The sequence below is a fragment of the Nelusetta ayraudi genome, unplaced genomic scaffold (assembly GCF_046127955.1).
Source record: "Nelusetta ayraudi isolate G7.1 ecotype Tasmania unplaced genomic scaffold, CSIRO-AGI_Nayr_v1 ptg000026l, whole genome shotgun sequence".
NCBI lineage: Eukaryota > Metazoa > Chordata > Actinopteri > Tetraodontiformes > Monacanthidae > Nelusetta > Nelusetta ayraudi.
Genome location: NW_027466076.1, coordinates 4,353,291 through 4,369,433, shown reverse-complemented (window position 1 = coordinate 4,369,433; position 16,143 = coordinate 4,353,291). Strand labels below are relative to the sequence as shown.

The window sequence follows — 16,143 nt, the reverse complement described above, 5'->3', positions numbered from 1 at the left end:
CAGTTGATTAAGATTTTCAGCTTATTAAAACCACAAAGCCACAAACTCAGAAAATTAGAATACTGTGAAAAGCTTCAGTTTTGTAGCTTCAAAGAGTCCAAAGAATCCAAAACAGTAGTAGCGGCAGCAGGAGCAATAGTTCGGGGAGTGCGCAATTCACAACTCATCCTGTGGAGGGCGGCAAAGCACCAAGCAGCGGCCACACTTCCTGGGAGTGAAGAAGAAGGCCGCGAACGCGACCTGCCGTAAAATGTGACGTTAACGTAAAGGAATTGGGGGAACGCAAGCAAGCGAGCGCCGGTGTAGGTACATAACATGGGAACACCTGAGTTGGCCAAATAAGTTGTGACTTTTTCATCGTCCAAGGAGAAAGACAGTTGCGGTGAGTGTCCGTGTTGAAGCTAGTCTGTCCGGGGGCGACTGTTGTCAAGGTTTACATCATCAGGAAGTCAAGTTACTGGCTCTTTTAGTTGCTCATTGGAGCTGTCGTTCTTTATGTTTACAGTAGGTCAGGGTTTTTCAACTGGCGGGCTGTTTGGTTTGGGCCGTGGGCAGTTTCCTTTCTTTCTTTCTTTCTTTCTTTCTTTCTTCTTCTTCTTCTTTAGGATTTATTACACACACACAGATGGATAGATGGAAATATGGTTTGGCATTTATTTTGCAGGACACACAATTCAATTGAATAATTATACTAATTTATTGATTAGACATTATAGAAAGTGGGCTAACATTTTTATTTTTGGCGAATGAATTTGGGTCTTCGCCCTTTATGATGAGGAAAACAACAACGTGGGTCCTGAGACTCCAGCGGTTGAGAACCACTGGTCCGGAATAAACCCCCATTGCAAACTCCCAAAATGAAATAAAAGAGCAGAATTTGGCACGTTGTGACCTTTGACCTTCTCTCCCCCAGCCAGCCGTCATGTCGCTGCCAGGCCTTCTGGTGCTGTACGGCAGCCAGACGGGCTCGGCCCAGGACGCGGCCCAGAGGATCGGGCGCCAGGCCCAGAGGAGGCGGCTGCAGGTGCGGGTGTCGCCCCTGGACGCCTACAATGTGGTGAGTGGAGGCTGGAAGAGGGAGACGTTTCCCACCGTAACACCAAATATGAGCTGAGCTCCTGTGTTTTTGTGTCTCCTCTGGTGGGAAATAAAGGCCGACTTGATCTCGGAGCCCCTGGTGGTGTTTGTGTGCTCCACCACTGGGCAAGGAGACCCTCCAGACAACATGAAGGTACTGGCTTACTCACTTGACTTAACCTGACCGATGGAAGCCCTGTCATTGAATAACCTTCTTGTCTGTCTTCCTCATGTCTTTTCCTCCCCAGAACTTCTGGAGGTTTATCTTCAGGAAGTCCCTCCCTTCTGGGTCCCTGAGTCGACTGGACTGTGCAGTGCTGGGCCTCGGAGACTCTTCATACCCAAAGTCAGTGTCTCTCATTTTATTGGCTAGACTGGATTTAGTCCTCATTATCAGAATTTTCCTTCTTCCTGCTCTAACCATGCAAATTTCCCCAATGTGGCATTAATCCAGGCATTCTATTCTATTCTATTCTATTCTATTCTACAACAACAACACCATGTGTTTCTCCACAGATTTAACTTTGTGGCCAAGAAGCTTCACAAGCGTTTTGTGCAGCTGGGCGCCAACACGCTGCTGCCGGTGGCTCTGGCTGACGACCAGCACGACCTGGGGTGAGGAACATCTCACCGAGTGTTTCACGTGGTTGTTCCTCTGCTTCACTGCATCAATGCTAAACAACAGTGTCGCGCGTAGGGATGCATCCATAGTGAGTGCCAGTTTACGGCACTATGGAGACTGTGAGACTTGGTCCAGTCCGCACTGGGTGTGTTTGAGTTTGTCGACTGGCTCAGCGTGGCCTCAGTGGAGAGGAGGCGGTGTAGGAATGTTCTCCAGTTTGCTGCTCTGACAAAGTGTCCCGCACCAGCAGGGCGGACGCTGTGATCGACCCCTGGCTCTCGTCCTTCTGGGACAAAGTCTCTGCTGTGTATCCACACCTGGCTGAGGTGCTTCCTCTGAGTGACGACCAGCCGTGAGTATCATCACTCACACCCCCCCCACCACCACCACCACCCCTGTACTCTAGGGGGCGCTGGTGGTGCTTACATTAACTCTTATTTTTCTTTTGTTGACCTTTATCAACCACTTTACAAAAAACACCTTTTTATCATCACTTTTTGTTTTTTTTAATGCTTATTTAGTGATGAGAATAACTTGTATCTTCTTCTCTTTTACTCCTACTGTGCACCTGTGCTCTGTAAAATGTACAATAAAACGTCATTGTAAAAACCTTCTTCTTCTTCTTCTTCTTCTTCTTCTTCTTCTTCTCTTTCCGACAGGCTTCCCCCGACGTACACTCTTCACTTCCTGGATGGCGTGAGAGTGACGGAGGAGAGGGAGGAGAGGCCCCGGGCTGGAGTGGCTCCCTCCCAGTCGCAGCCCTTCCCAGCCAGGCTGCTGTCCAACCGCAGGCTCACCCACCAGGAGCACTTCCAGGACGTCAGGCTCCACCAGTTCGACATCTCCCACTCCAACATCCAGTGAGTCCACGCTACTGTCTTACCAGCAAATATCCATCGAGAAATCATCATTATTATTATGATGATGATGATAATGATGATGGTGGTTGTTGTTTTTTTTTTTGTAAATTGTATCTTTATTTGGAAAGGACAGGCAAATAGAAAAAGTTGCTCTCTCTCTCACTCTCTCTCTCTCTTTCTCGCTCTCTCATCTCTCTCTCTCTCCCTCCTTCCCTCCCTCCCTCTCTCCCTGTGGGGCAGATTTAGTGCAGGTGATGTGGTGATGATGTATCCTTGTAACGCAGCAGAGGACGTGCAGCAGTTCTGTCGATTCCTGAGGTTGGACCCTGAGGCCACGTTCACCCTGAAGACCACTGGCACCACTGCAGGTGGAGCCGTGTGTGTGTGTGTGTGTGTGTGTGTGTGTGTGTGTGTGTGTGTGTGTGTGTGTGTGTGTGTGTGTGTGTGTGTGTGTGTGTGTGTGTGTGTGTGTGTGTGTGTGTGTTTATTTATTTACATTTTCTTCCTCATCGGTTTCTCTAACTTTTCTGCGGGCCCTCTGCTGCCCCCTGGTGTCCTGGCGGTCCCCAGTCCCCTGGAGGCTGCCCCAGCCCTGCACTGTGCGCCACCTGGTGGAGAGCTTCCTGGACATCTCGTCGGTGCCGCGGCGCTCCTTCTTCGAGCTGCTGTACACCTTCGCCACCAACGACCTGGAGCGCGAAAAGCTGCAGGAGTTCAGCTCGGCGGCCGGCCAGGACGAGCTGCTCGCCTACTGCCAGCGGCCCAGACGCACCGCGCTGGAGGTAAGCGAACCGCTCCCAGGGGGGCCGGACAGTATTTCATTTTCGGTTTTATATCTGCAATGTGCCCAAAAACACTGCCAGCGCTGTGAGGCTGAAGCTGCTCTCTCCTGGTGACGCAGGTCCTGGCCGACTTCCCTCACACCACAGCGGAGCTCCAGGCCGACCACCTGCTGGACCTGTTCCCCGAGATCCAGCCCCGGTCCTTCTCCATCGCCTCCTCCCTGGAGGTAGCGCTCCAGTGCTCATTAACTTCCTTCCTTACTTCCTTCCTTGCTTCCTTCCTAACTTCCTTCCTTGCTTCCTAACTTCCTTCCTTACTTACTCACTTACACCCTTCCTTCTTTCATTCGCTACTTCCTTATTTCCCTCCTTCCTTCCTTCTTTCCTTACTTACTCACTTCCTCCCTTCTTTCCATCCTTCTTTCCTTCTTCTTCTTTGCTTCCTTCCTTCTTCTTTCCTTCCTTCCTCCCTTCTTTCCTTCTTCTTCTTTGCTTCCTTCCTTCCTCCCTTCTTTCCTTCCATCCTTCCTTCTTCTTTGCTTCCTTCCTTCCTTCCTTCCTTATCTAAGAATGATGTCTGCATTGAGCAGCTATTAAGAGAACTCTGACAGAACCTAACTCTAACTGGACCAGTTCCAGTGAAGCTCTGAGCAGAAACCCCGTGTGTGTCCTCCTCTGTGGAGAAGATGACCGCAGTACCGTTGTCTCCCTGCAGGCTCACCCCGACAGACTCCACATTCTGGTGGCCGTGGTTTCCTACAAGACCAAGTTGTTGAAACGTCGCAGGGGCCTCTGCTCCAGCTGGTTGGCCTCCCTGGACCCAGCCCAAGGTCAGTCGGGTCGGCTCAGAACCGCTGCGTTCTGCTGTTCAGCGTTTAGCCTGTTTTTTTTTTTTTGTTTTTTTAACTGCGAATACGTGCAGATACTTGTGTGAAAAAATGTTGTTCAAAAGGTGAGTTTTGACTGGTCACATGACAGACGGGAGGGCGTGGCCGCAGTGCTGATGGTCAGTATTGTGTTGTTGTTGGATGGCTCTTCAGGAGACGTGCGTGTGCCTCTGTGGGTGAAGAGGGGAAGCCTGAGGTTCCCTGAGGACAGGGACACCCCCGTGGTGATGGTGGGACCAGGAACTGGAGTGGCCCCCTTCAGGTCGACTGTGCAGGAGAGGGTTTCCCAGGGCCGACACGGTAGGAGTTTACACTGCCTGGCCTGGCTCGGCTCGGCTCGGCTCGCCTCCACTAACTCTTCTCTCTCCCGCTGTCGTTCAGCCAACGTCCTGTTCTTCGGCTGCCGCTCCGAGTCCAAAGATTTCTACTTCCAGTCCGAGTGGGAGGAGAAGGCGGCGGCGGGACAGATGAGCCTCTTCACTGCCTTCTCTCGGGACCAGGTCGGCTGACGCTCACCTTGGACAGGGGTCCACGATAGAAGCTCAAGTCAACTGGAATTATTGTTGATTGCATGTTTGCTGGTGTTTCTGATGAGTTTTCCACCTGCTCTGCTCCCCTGTGGGCTCCAGGAGGAGAAGGTGTACGTGCAGCACCGGATCAGGGACACCAGCAAGCTGATGTGGGAACTCATCGCCAACCAAAATGCCTGCTTTTACATCGCAGGGTGAGTCCAGACAGTGGAGCCATCTACATTTTTGAGTCCCTCCGCGCTCAGCCGGTTGTGTAACTGAAGACCGCTCTTCTTTTCCATGCAGCAATGCCAAAGAGATGCCTGCCAGTGTGCGAGGCGCCCTGCTGGAGGTCTTCCAGCAGGAGGGGGCGCTCTCGGCCGAGGACGCCGAGCAGATGCTGCTGGCCATGGAGACGTCCGGCCGGCTGCAGAGCGAGACCTGGTCCTGATCTTCACGTCACCAGGAAACTTGAAGCAGACTCCGCCTGGTGCAGTTCAAACACCTGCACACTGTTCTATATTTATTAAATATTCAACCTCACTTTTTTCTTTTAACAAGGGCTACGAAATCGCATTGCTGCCACACCAGAAAAAAAAAACCCACTGAGATTAGCATCGCGTTATAACGTGAAGCGATCATGTCGTGAAAGTTTCATTTTGATTTGTTGATGCGAAGAGCAAAAATTATAATGTAAAAAACGTGAAACTTTTACGGAATAATGTGATAGTTTGACAAAATAACGTGTTATTTTCATATAAAAATGTCAAAATGATCACGTAAAAAAGGTAAAACTAATGTTACGTGATAAGTTTGACAAAATGACCTGATGGTTTCACATAAAAACGTGAAAGTTTTTATGAAATAATGAGATAGTTTGATAAAATAACGTGACATTTTCGTGTAAAAATGTGAAAATGATCGTGTAAAAAGTGGAACTAATGTTACATGATGGTTTCACAAAATGACCTGATAGGTTCCCGTAAAAACGTGAAACTTTCGTGATATAATACGTGTGTAAAATTATCTCGTAAAAAAAATCATCAAACTTAGCCCCGTTTTTCTAGCGTGGCAGCAATGTGCTTCTGCACTGGGCGGGGGGCTAAGCAAACCTATGCTCAAAAGGTTTGCTTTCACTTCACTTCACTCTTCTGCCCGACTTTAGTCGCGACTGAGCAACTTGTTGCGCAATTCAAGTTTTCAAAAGCTGCCATTGGTGCAACAACGAGTGCTGAGTTGTAACAGAACTGAAGGGGACGACTGCGATGAAACAAGCAAAGAATTTATTAAGTCCTTTGGAATCCACATCGATCATATAAAGTTGAACTGCACTGAAGAAACAAGGTTTTGCATCTCAGCCATTGAAAAATGTATCAAGTTGTACAGCAGTAATCCTCACACTGTACCAGTGGATGTAATTAAAAGCTCCACCTCCTCCGGCTGTCACCTTCACACATAACTGGGACTTTTTAAAACATCATCGTTCTTTTATTCATTCAGTTTCTATCATTGAATGAAGAAACGCATTGAACTACAAATGTTGAGTTTAGAATAATTTACATTCCAAGTTGTCTCCTTTTGTATTCCAACACAGTTGTCAAATTGACTCCGAAGTCGTCTGAATAAACAATACTGGATTTCTTCCATTTATTACCGAGGGGGGGGGGAGATATTCTAAAATTCTGCCATTGCACAATACTGTTGCCACTGTGTGTACAAACCCGCTGGGTTCACTGAACGCACAAAAGAAATAAAGCGCATCATGAATAAATATGAAGTACAGAGTAGTTAAAATCCACAACACCTCCTCCTTTTCTTCCAGTTCTTTTCAATACCTTTTTTTTTTTTTTTTTACCCAATTCATTTTTTTCAGACATAAAATCTTTAAACTGGGGCCTCGTGGTTTTGTTGGAGATGTAATAAAAAGGTTCTAAAAAAAAACAAATCGAGAGTTTCTGCTGCAGCACTGAGCAGAATCGAGTTTATTCTAAGAAATCCTGCAGAACATTTGAAAATGCCGACAGGTTCGCATCTTAAATACTTCTGCACGTAGCCGAGAAGATCTGGACGGTATAAAGCTGGGCGATGTCATTTTCAGTCAGGTGGCCTCCCAGCCTGCCAGAGCCTCCTCAGCTCAGCTCCTCTCCCTGTGGAGGAGCAGCGGCTCTACTCCAAGCTCCTCACTCCGTCCCCGAGGGTCGGTACAGGTACAGCCACTGCATCACTGCAGACCAATCCGCCCGGCGACCTCGCGCTCCATCTTTCCCTCGATCGTCAACGAGATCTGACCTCGAGATCCTTGAACTCCTCCCCCTGAGGCAGGAGCTCTCCACCGACCCGGAGAGGCCAAGCCACCTTTTCCAGTCCAAAACCATGGCCTTGAACTTGGATAAGAACAGTAATAATAATAATAATAATACATCTAAATAAGCAATCTTAACCCTAACCAAACTGAGATAAAGATCAAATCAAACCATTTGAGTGAAGACATTGAAAATGTCATTTGTAACAGGATGTAATTTACTTGCAACTTAAAACCTTGATGCACAAAGAAGATGAAAGGCACGTGGACCCTGCAGACGCCTCCCGTCGACGATGCTTTCTGCGGAAGGTCTGGTCCTGCTGGCCCAGCAGGTGGGTGGTGATGGTGGTGGTCTATCTCAGGGCCAGCGTGTGCACCTGGTAGATCTCCTTGGGGAAGTCCAGCTGCTGCTCCTCGTGGACCACTCGCAGGCCCGCCTGGCCCACCAGCCGGTGGACGATGCCCAGGTCTCGGCACACGCTGCTGTCCACGTCGTCGGGCACCACGCCCTCGTACGACACGTTGTCCTTGATCACCACCAGGCCGTTGGGCCGCAGGGCGTCCCGGCACCGCCGCAGGAACTCCACCAGGTGCTCGTCTGTCAGGTGGCCTGCAGAGGACGAAGACGACGAGAGAGAGGTCACAAAAACTCCTCAGTTTGTTCTTTTGTTTGCCTTTAATAAAGTTCTTCTTCTTCTGTCTGGGAGAAATTATACTGAAAACTTACAATTAACTATCAGAAAGAAATCACACCAAACTGTTTGTTGGTGAGACCATGAACAGTGGTGTGAGAAAGTGTGTCACACTTCAGGGTCCAGTGTGCAAAATTTGGAGATTTGGAAGAAGTAACAGCGACACCAAGTGGTTACATTTCAGATTGCAGCGTTTTTCACTCCCTCTCTCTCCTCCTGAGCTTGTCAGTGAACTACGGTGGCCTTCTTCTTGGTTGGTTAACTCGCTGTCAGGCAGCTGGATTGTCCACACCAGGCTTCCTTAGAGATATGGCGGTGCAAGACGGCAGCTAACTGGGAGCAAGACCCTTGTGGATCTATGGATATTCTACTGTATATATGAGAACCGTTCTAAGGGGAGGAAAACCAAATGATTTTTATTGGACTCAGATTATACACTTTTATGAATGTATTTATGGGCAGCATGTTAAGCTTTTACCAAAATAAAAACAGACGACACAAGTAAACACAAAATGCTGTTTTTTTTAAACGCAACTTTTTAATTTAGCGTTTAAAATTAGAGTTTGCCCTCCCCTGCTTTAGACTGATTTTTAACACAATAAAGTACATCACAAATGCAACAAGGTGTCCAAAACCCTTCTGATATGTTAGCCTTCATGCCCAGTGACCTGCTTCTGCTGTGGTCGTGCAAACCCCCCCCCCCCTTCCCCCTCTCAGAGAAACTTACCGATGACCCACTGGATCCAGATGACGTCGTAGCGCCCAGTCCCGGGCACAAAGTCCTGCAGGCCTTGGCAGAAGTAGTTGTCCACTCTCTTGCCGTCGGCTCCCAGGTACTTCTTGGCTTCGTCCAGGAACTCCCGCGTCACGTCCACCATGTCCACCGTGTCGAACAGAGGCAGCAGCAGCCGCTTGGTGATCCTCCCGATGCCGGCGCCACAGTCGAGGGCACAGCCTTTGCCCGTCTTGCCATCTGCTTCCTGTGAGGGAGGGTGGGTTGATTGGTTGGTTGGTTGATTGGTTGGGTGGTTGGGGGACGTGGGGTGGGAGGTGAGCTCACACTCACTGCTTCCATCAACTATTGCTTAAGCTTCATTTAAAAGCAGCAAAAGCAGAAACATTTTTCAGATCATGTTTAACTTATTCAACTAAGTAGCGCGAGCAATTTACCAACACACAAACACAACAGAGTGATGTTGTAGGGACAGCGCCAGTGTGTGTGAAACACACTGATGTCACGTCATGATCTCAGCTTTCCTCTCCAGATGATATGGAGCCACGTGTTCAAGCAACCACGACTGTCAAACTCTTTTCTTACGCCCAGAAACTTCTTCAGAAAAGCTTTGGATCCGTTGATGTCGACGTTGGAGATGCTGCCGTATCCCCCCAGCATGCCGTCCACCGTGGGGGCAACCTCCCTCCAGTAGTCCTCGGCGTTGGAGTAGAAGGTGGTCTCATCCTCCGCGAGGTCACCCATCCTGTGAGCAGCAAACAGTGCCGGTCAGAACAGAGAGGCACAGGGAAGTTTCCCTCGCTGTTCTCTGAATAGCGACTCTGTTATTCCTGTTTTCACTTGTTACACTGTGATGATCAATGTAGCTTCCATCGTTTCCTCTTTGGCTGTTTATTTATTTATTTTTTTTGTTCGTCAAACTGCGATTGTTGACTCACCTCATAGGAGGGAAACATATATTGTGGGATGTGCAGAAAACATGTTGCTTTAATGTCAATTGAAAATGAACGAAAGCAAAGTTACAACCAAATCAGTGTCTTTGAAGCCCCACAGTGTTTAGCTCTTTATTGAAACGACTCTTAAAACACTAAAAATAAAAATAAATAAAAATATGAAATTCATCCATTTTATGACTGACTTACTATTAAAATAATTTCTTCAAGTTTGCCGGGTAGGTTTAAAAAAAAAACTTACCGGGCCTCATGTGGCCCCCGGGCCATAGTTTGCCCTTGCCTGGTCTACGTGCTCCAAATCCCTTTCACTCACTCTCACTCACTCACCAAGCTAAATGTGGCCCTACTGAACTAGTTGGCTGTGGTTCAGCTGTCAGTGCTCGTCTCGTGATGCAGAGTCACGTCCCCTCAGTATCACACAACACAAGCACAGTAAATGAGAGTATGGCTTGAGGAAGGACATGCTTCACCATCAATGCTTTCTAAAACCTTGACCTTCACAACTGACTGTCTTTGCACATCTGTTTGTATACAGACCGACTTCAATGTTTCTTGTAATCACCGTAACTACCGTATAGTTCACTTTCTGTGTTGTTTTAGTGCTGCAACAGTTTAGTTTCCCAAATTGGGATCAATAAAGGACATTTATTTGAAATCTATTCTATTCTATATCAGCTTAACCTGCCACAGGTTAGCTGGTTGTCACTTTGACTTAAATACTCTCTCCTGACAAGTAATAACTGCATACATGGGGGGGGGGAAGCCTTTGCAAGCTAAAAGATGCCAAGCAGCTGAATTTTCAGAATAAAACATACAAAATATACTTGCCAAAGATTACTGAATAATGCCTAAATAAATATATCTCTGACAAGCTTCAGTGGTGCAACAATAACTTCAAAAATCTATTATGCAAAATAATGAAATTGTGTGTTCTTTTCAAAAGGAAGGACAAAAAAAAAAATCGTATTCTAAACGGTACTTAACAAATACAAAACATCCCCCACAAAGTTTTCAAAGTAAATATCTGAATAAAATATATTTCTTTCATGTGGGGGAAAAAAAATGAAAATCAGAACATATTCATCACTTTATGAAAAATCAACCATATACAGGAATAACAGGACGTTTGTTCATTGAGCCTCATTGCAAAGCGGGCCAACCAGACTCGGCATGTGCTGTTCACTGTGGCTTTGCTTTAGCTCGGTGGCTAACCGGCGCCAGCATTTCAAGCCATGTCAAGGGACTGACTCGAGTGTATGTTTACGGCTCATTAAATAAAGTAGTCGTTTCATGCTGTTTCTCCTGTCACATATAACGCAGAGTATATAACCAAACTCTTCCGTAAGACTTCATAAATCACTTTCGTCAGCTCTCTAACCACACATCACTCTGTCTCTGTGTGCATCGCTCAAATTCGTCCCCCTCAAACAACAACATACATCAAACCACAACATCAAACCGGAACAATACTTCTATTGTTATAGTGTTTTTTCCCAGACAACATTACCTGTCCTTGTGTCAGCGCCAGGCCTCTCTTCTCGCCGCCTCCACCTCTCGCTCGTCCCGGTATTTCTCAGCGAACCAGTTTTCTATTTGGGTCCATCGCTGCTCGGCCTCCACGTCATTTCCTTATTTGGTTTTCCTGCGGTTGGCGGGACAAACAGCGCCCCCCACCCAGTTGAAGGGACCACATAGGAGTTTAAAATCCAGTTATTAAATATTTTAGGTACTGAAAATCTATATTTTTTAACGTGTATTTTTTGTTTTATAGCTCATAAATTTGAATGTCCTTTTTACAGTCTGCTGAGTTGAGCTATTGCTAACAGTGTGACAGCGCTGAACGATATGTCTATAAATATATTTGTTTACCTGACAGTTACCTTTGGCAGTAAAATGAGAACACACAAATATTTTTTTTTGTTTTTGTTTCAAACATAACATAATGTAAAAGATACAGTCCAAGAATAAAGGGTCTAAGTTTGCAATCACAGTAAAAAGCCAATAAAAAAGGAAGTCACATTGTTTGGTAAACCACAGAGAAAAGGAAAATTAAACATGCACAAATAGATATCATAGCAACAACATGTAGTGTAAAATACACCAGCATGAGTCTCACCTGACAGACCATTAAATAATTCTCTCCAAACAACCACACTGAATGACCCCGAGTGCTGGAGGAAGAGGGTATACAAGATGGATGGATGGATGGATGTATATACCATGATGGCAGTGTGTGATTAAAGAGACGATTAAAGGACACGAGATTAAAGGAAGCTGGCATGAACCATAGCTACAAGCCTCCTCCAGCTAGAGTTTGCCCAGCCAAAGACTCTCCAGGCATCCAAACATACCCAGGCCTGAAGTGTGATCCTATCTATCTATCTATCTATCTATCTATCTATCTATCTATCTATCTATCTATCTATCTATCTATCTATCTATCTATCCTTTGTTTATTTGCACATAATGTTGAAGAAAAAAGAAAAAGAAAACATTCAATATGAAATTAACAAGATTAGATAGAAAATATGCAGGAGAGGTTAGAAGCCCAAAGATTTATCCAAGAACCTCCACTATTGAAAACATCAATACATTCAAACAAATAAAAGAAAATAAAAATAAAAATGATAACAGAGACTAACTACAAACCTGAGCACGAACCCCAACTCCAACCGTAAAAAAGTTTGTCCTCTGGTACCAACTGGAATTTGAACCCAGATCTACTACACCACAGTCAGAGGTTTAACCTACTGAGCTAACCACCTTGCTAGCCTGATGGAGTTTATGGAGATAAATAGGTCACCTTATTTATACAGCCCGCCTCCAGGTTGGCTCTACTTATGATAAACACATGACTATAAAGTTTCATTATAATATACAGTGCACTTTATGTTGACTATATAATTTGAATGTCTTGATTTGATGGTGAAATAATGTTTTATTTATTCATAACTTATGAGGAAATGAGTGGAAGAATATTTGTTGTAGTTACAGTTGTCTGTGTAGCTACTCTGTGTTTGTCAGTGTGTCTTTGTCTGTCGGGTGAAGCACTGAGGCTTCTGGAGTTCTTTGATTGTCAGCTGGCAAGCTAGCTCCCCCTTCCTTCTTTTCAATTTCAATTCAATTTTAAAAGAGAGAGGAGAATCTTTAGTCTAAATTGGATATAAAATGCTTCAGCTCCACTTGCTGTGTTACACTTGCACAAAGTGACTGTGGCTGTTTATTTCTCCCGCAGAGTTCAATGGCCAAACTTACCAATGTCAAACCATTGCTGTGTACTTGAGTACTGACATCCCTCCACAGTCCTTAGGGACCTGGGCAGGTTGGCTCAGTGGGGTAGGCAGCTGACTGTGGAGTGGGAGACTGGGGTTCCAATCCTGGTCTCCACCATGAAAAAATGATATTTGTTTTAAAGTCAAGGTGAGAGAGAAGGGCAAGAAAATGAAACGGCATCTCATCAGGACTCAGGCTGGAGGAAGCCTGACTGTGGTGCATGAGGTTGTTTTTCTCAAGCAACACCTGTTCTCTCTTTTTTTTTTTTATTGTTGCTATTTTTATCCAACCCCAACCACAACCCTAACCCCAACAGAATGAAATTACCTTCCTATCATTGATTAGCATGAGACAGAGTGGGAGAACGCAAAACCTTGACGTGACGAAAATCAGGAAAAACACAAACAACGGGGAGAAGCTGTCAACTCCACACACAAAGATTCTCCAACCCACCACTTCTGTAGGATAACTTTGCCAACAGAAGCATTTCAAGAGTGGCCAAATAGCTCACTGTATTAAACTGTTTGGCCGAGCTATCTGTGGACAGACTTTCACTCTTTTACTGCAGCACTATGGACAAAGCCAAACCTAAAACAGCAGACAAACCAGAGAGCGAATGCGTTGCGTTGGTACGAATGTTAAAATGCTCCGCAGTGAAAGCTTTTTAATATCACGGCACATCGATGTTATGATAGTTGTATTTCCACTTCCTACCGCAGGGTGTCAGTAAGGTTCATTATTGATGAATGGTGTACATTGTACATATAGGAGATTTAGATCAGACTTGATGAACACATGTGAAGGAGTTAATGCTCGGCGTTAAATAAAAGTTCCACATGATGAACAACGTTCTTTTATTCCAATAAGAAGAACAAAACAATCGACATAACGAAAGCTGGAGTGGAGGTGCAGTGAATAGAATCACCACAGGAGGGCAGTAAAGCGCCATTGAGGAATCTAGCACATATTGTAGGGGAAAACTCCTCAGGTCTTGGCTTCTGGTAGTTTATCCAATGGAACCATCATGGGTGAACATCTGGATTTCTTTTCTTTGCATTTAACATCGAATTATAGACAATCGTCATATGTAAAAATGCCTATATAAAATGCATTTACTTATATTTGCTATGCAACAATATTTACATGTCAAATCAAGGTCAATCTTGATCAGACAAGAAACGATTGGAAGTGTAATATTATCTTATTAACAGTGTTTTTTTTGTTTGTTTGTTTTTTTGTCTTCTATACAAGTTATTACAATTTGGGAAAATAATGAATGTCTGATTGCACATTTGCAGCCTCCGCAAGAACGCCGGCTCTAACACTCTATCACTATCACTGAGGAGAGGCACTACTCTTGTCACTGAGAGGGGATGAGAAACTTGTGAAATTTTGTCAAAACTACTTTGCAAAACAATTGCCGTTTCAGAATAACAAAATATATTAGAATGGAGTTGATGTTGGAGCAACCAGCAGAACCAGGTCCAGTCAAGAGGGACGGGTTAAAAACAGAGCATGGACGCGGTTCTTAACGGACAGAGCGAGCAGGTGTCATTATTAGTATGTTTTAAATTAGCCAGGAACTCTCCGAGCGTCGAGGTTGATCTCGCGTCAGTTGCAGTACCTCAGCTTTACCATCGAGGGGAGTTCTAACGCAATTTTCTTTTTTTTTTTTTTTTGGCGTGCATGTAGGCGTCGCTGCAGAGTCCCAGTTTGAGCTGGACGATCTGCTCGCAGAATATTCTGCTCGCAAAAAAATAATACTAACAGCAACGCTGTGTGACTAATGCTACGTGTTATATGGAATCCATATAGATAGACACACATCACAGACACGGGTCAGTGTAGGCTAACACTAAGCCAGACTGGGATGGATGCAGCCTGAAGTGCAACACAGCCACAGGTGACGTTCGTTCACAGCTCTTGTCGCTTGTTCTCCATCTTCCAAGGTGGAAAAAAAGCGCAGTTAGGATTCCTGCTCAGGTCTTTTAGTCTATGTATAGTCTCGACTTTCTCACTGTGAATGCTTGAGCGTGGGTAACCATAGCAACAACACTGCTATTTCAGAATCCGATACAAACTAACTATTGCCTATATGGTCAAACCGTGGAGGGTATAGCGCACCAATAAATAATAGAATAGAATAGAATATATGTACCATTTTGATCCCAAATTGGGGAAACTAGACTGTTGGAGGATTGAAAACAACACGACAAATACATTACAATAATTACAATCAATAAATAAATAATGGGATGTTTGTTTGAATGGAGATGTTAGAAAGTTTAGGCGACTGTGAGCTGCTGCTGCCCTGCTGCTGCCCTGCTGCTCCTGCGTTCAAGGCCACAAAATGTCACATTAGATGTGGGAATGTTAAAGGCCCACCGGAGGTGAGCTCGCTCTGCTACGGACCTGTGAATGTGCCTACAGGGGGCAGTAGCTTACACGGAGGTCGTGTCAAATTTAATGACCCAAGGGGGGCAGAGCGGCTTATGAGGCCTGATTCCGAAAGTCTCAGAACCAATTATATTTCATTTTCTGACTATTTGGGAGGCAAAATGGCTGAACCTTTTCTCACCTATTTAATAATTAGGATGAAATTGCTCCTCGAGTGTAGCGGTGCTCTCTGACACACTCATGCTACGCTAAAGGAACGTCACCATTTAAGAAAACATATTTGGAATATGCAAATTTGACAACGCTCCCTAACTGCTACTAAGCGATTCCTTAACATAAAATAATATTGAAATAAAATTTCAGGAAGCAGAATTATTCAAACAGAAAAGAAAACAAGTGATTTATTCAAAAAGGAGTGAGAAGAAGCTAGTTAGCTTGTTAGCTCTCACCCTTTTCTCCATGTATAAATAAGGGATATATATGTATACACAATTATATATATAGACCTACATTTACATACCCTCGTTCATACATACGTAAACGTACATAAACATATGCACAAGATCATCCACCTACCTACACACATTACATATATACATATACACATACAATTACATTCCCATATACTCAACCATCTCCTATCAGTATGTCACTAATACTGCAAGATAATCAACTGTAAATAGTAAGCCTTATAATAATCCAAAAATAATATTAACAAATAATAAAAAAAATAACCATATTGTTCATCTTTTAAACAATTTTGTACTTTTGAACTGATTGATATTTGGACTTTGCTTGATTTCTTGACTTAGATTGTCCCTTAATGATGTCATCCGGGGTCTTTGAGTGTTTCTTCCTTTGGTTTTCATCTCCCTCTCCTGCTCATTGGCCTCCTCCATCCGTTCCAGCCACTGTGCGCTGCGAATGCGAGGACTCATCTCGATGAGTCAGACCAGAAAATGACATCTGATGGGAGCCGAGGAGGTTTGCTCTGCTGCCTCGTCCTTTTCTGCTGCCTCGTCCCTCTCTGCTGCCTCGTCCCCCAGGTGTGGCATT

General features: G+C 45.0%; 2 protein-coding genes across 3 annotated transcripts; one reads left to right on the top strand and one right to left on the bottom strand.

Moving 5' to 3' along the window:
• The first annotated feature begins 226 nt into the window (after nt 1–226).
• On the top strand, nt 227–6,399 carry ndor1 (NADPH dependent diflavin oxidoreductase 1). Of its 2 annotated transcripts, XR_012927057.1 has the most exons (16): nt 227–382; nt 914–1,057; nt 1,154–1,231; nt 1,326–1,423; nt 1,594–1,692; nt 1,950–2,051; nt 2,359–2,559; nt 2,800–2,927; nt 3,130–3,341; nt 3,461–3,568; nt 4,057–4,171; nt 4,382–4,528; nt 4,610–4,728; nt 4,858–4,952; nt 5,044–5,460; nt 5,610–6,399. XR_012927057.1 is itself a non-coding variant. In XM_076029206.1 (15 exons), the coding sequence occupies exons 2-15, from the start codon at nt 923–925 to the stop codon at nt 5,186–5,188; spliced, it is 1,782 nt and encodes a 593-aa protein (XP_075885321.1). In that variant the 5' UTR covers nt 227–382; nt 914–922; the 3' UTR covers nt 5,189–6,399. The 2 variants fall into 2 exon arrangements, 1 of the variants encoding a protein (XP_075885321.1); XM_076029206.1 differs by having other exon boundaries at nt 5,044–6,399.
• Nucleotides 6,400–7,170: 771 nt separating this feature from the next.
• On the bottom strand, nt 7,171–11,600 carry ntmt1 (N-terminal Xaa-Pro-Lys N-methyltransferase 1). The gene is made up of 5 exons (XM_076029207.1): nt 11,534–11,600; nt 10,925–11,059; nt 9,050–9,209; nt 8,459–8,711; nt 7,171–7,649 (listed from the first exon to the last, which is right to left on the bottom strand). Exons 3-5 carry the CDS (start codon nt 9,206–9,208, stop codon nt 7,393–7,395), a joined length of 669 nt encoding a protein of 222 aa, XP_075885322.1. The 5' UTR covers nt 9,209; nt 10,925–11,059; nt 11,534–11,600; the 3' UTR covers nt 7,171–7,392.
• Between the last annotated feature and the right edge of the window lie 4,543 nt (nt 11,601–16,143).

Excerpts from the sequence above, each read along its gene's own strand:
- ndor1 (XM_076029206.1), top strand. The coding sequence starts at position 923 with ATGTCGCTGCCAGGCCTTCTGGTGCTGTACGGCAGCCAGACGGGCTCG. Across the intron at positions 1,232-1,325 it reads ACCCTCCAGACAACATGAAG|AACTTCTGGAGGTTTATCTT; the intron begins GTACTGGCTTAC and ends TTTCCTCCCCAG. Across the intron at positions 2,052-2,358 it reads CCTCTGAGTGACGACCAGCC|GCTTCCCCCGACGTACACTC; the intron begins GTGAGTATCATC and ends TCTTTCCGACAG.
- ntmt1 (XM_076029207.1), bottom strand. The coding sequence starts at position 9,208 with ATGGGTGACCTCGCGGAGGATGAGACCACCTTCTACTCCAACGCCGAG. Across the intron at positions 8,712-9,049 it reads TTCTGAAGAAGTTTCTGGGC|GAAGCAGATGGCAAGACGGG; the intron begins GTAAGAAAAGAG and ends CCTCCCTCACAG. Across the intron at positions 7,650-8,458 it reads CTGGATCCAGTGGGTCATCG|GCCACCTGACAGACGAGCAC; the intron begins GTAAGTTTCTCT and ends CGTCCTCTGCAG.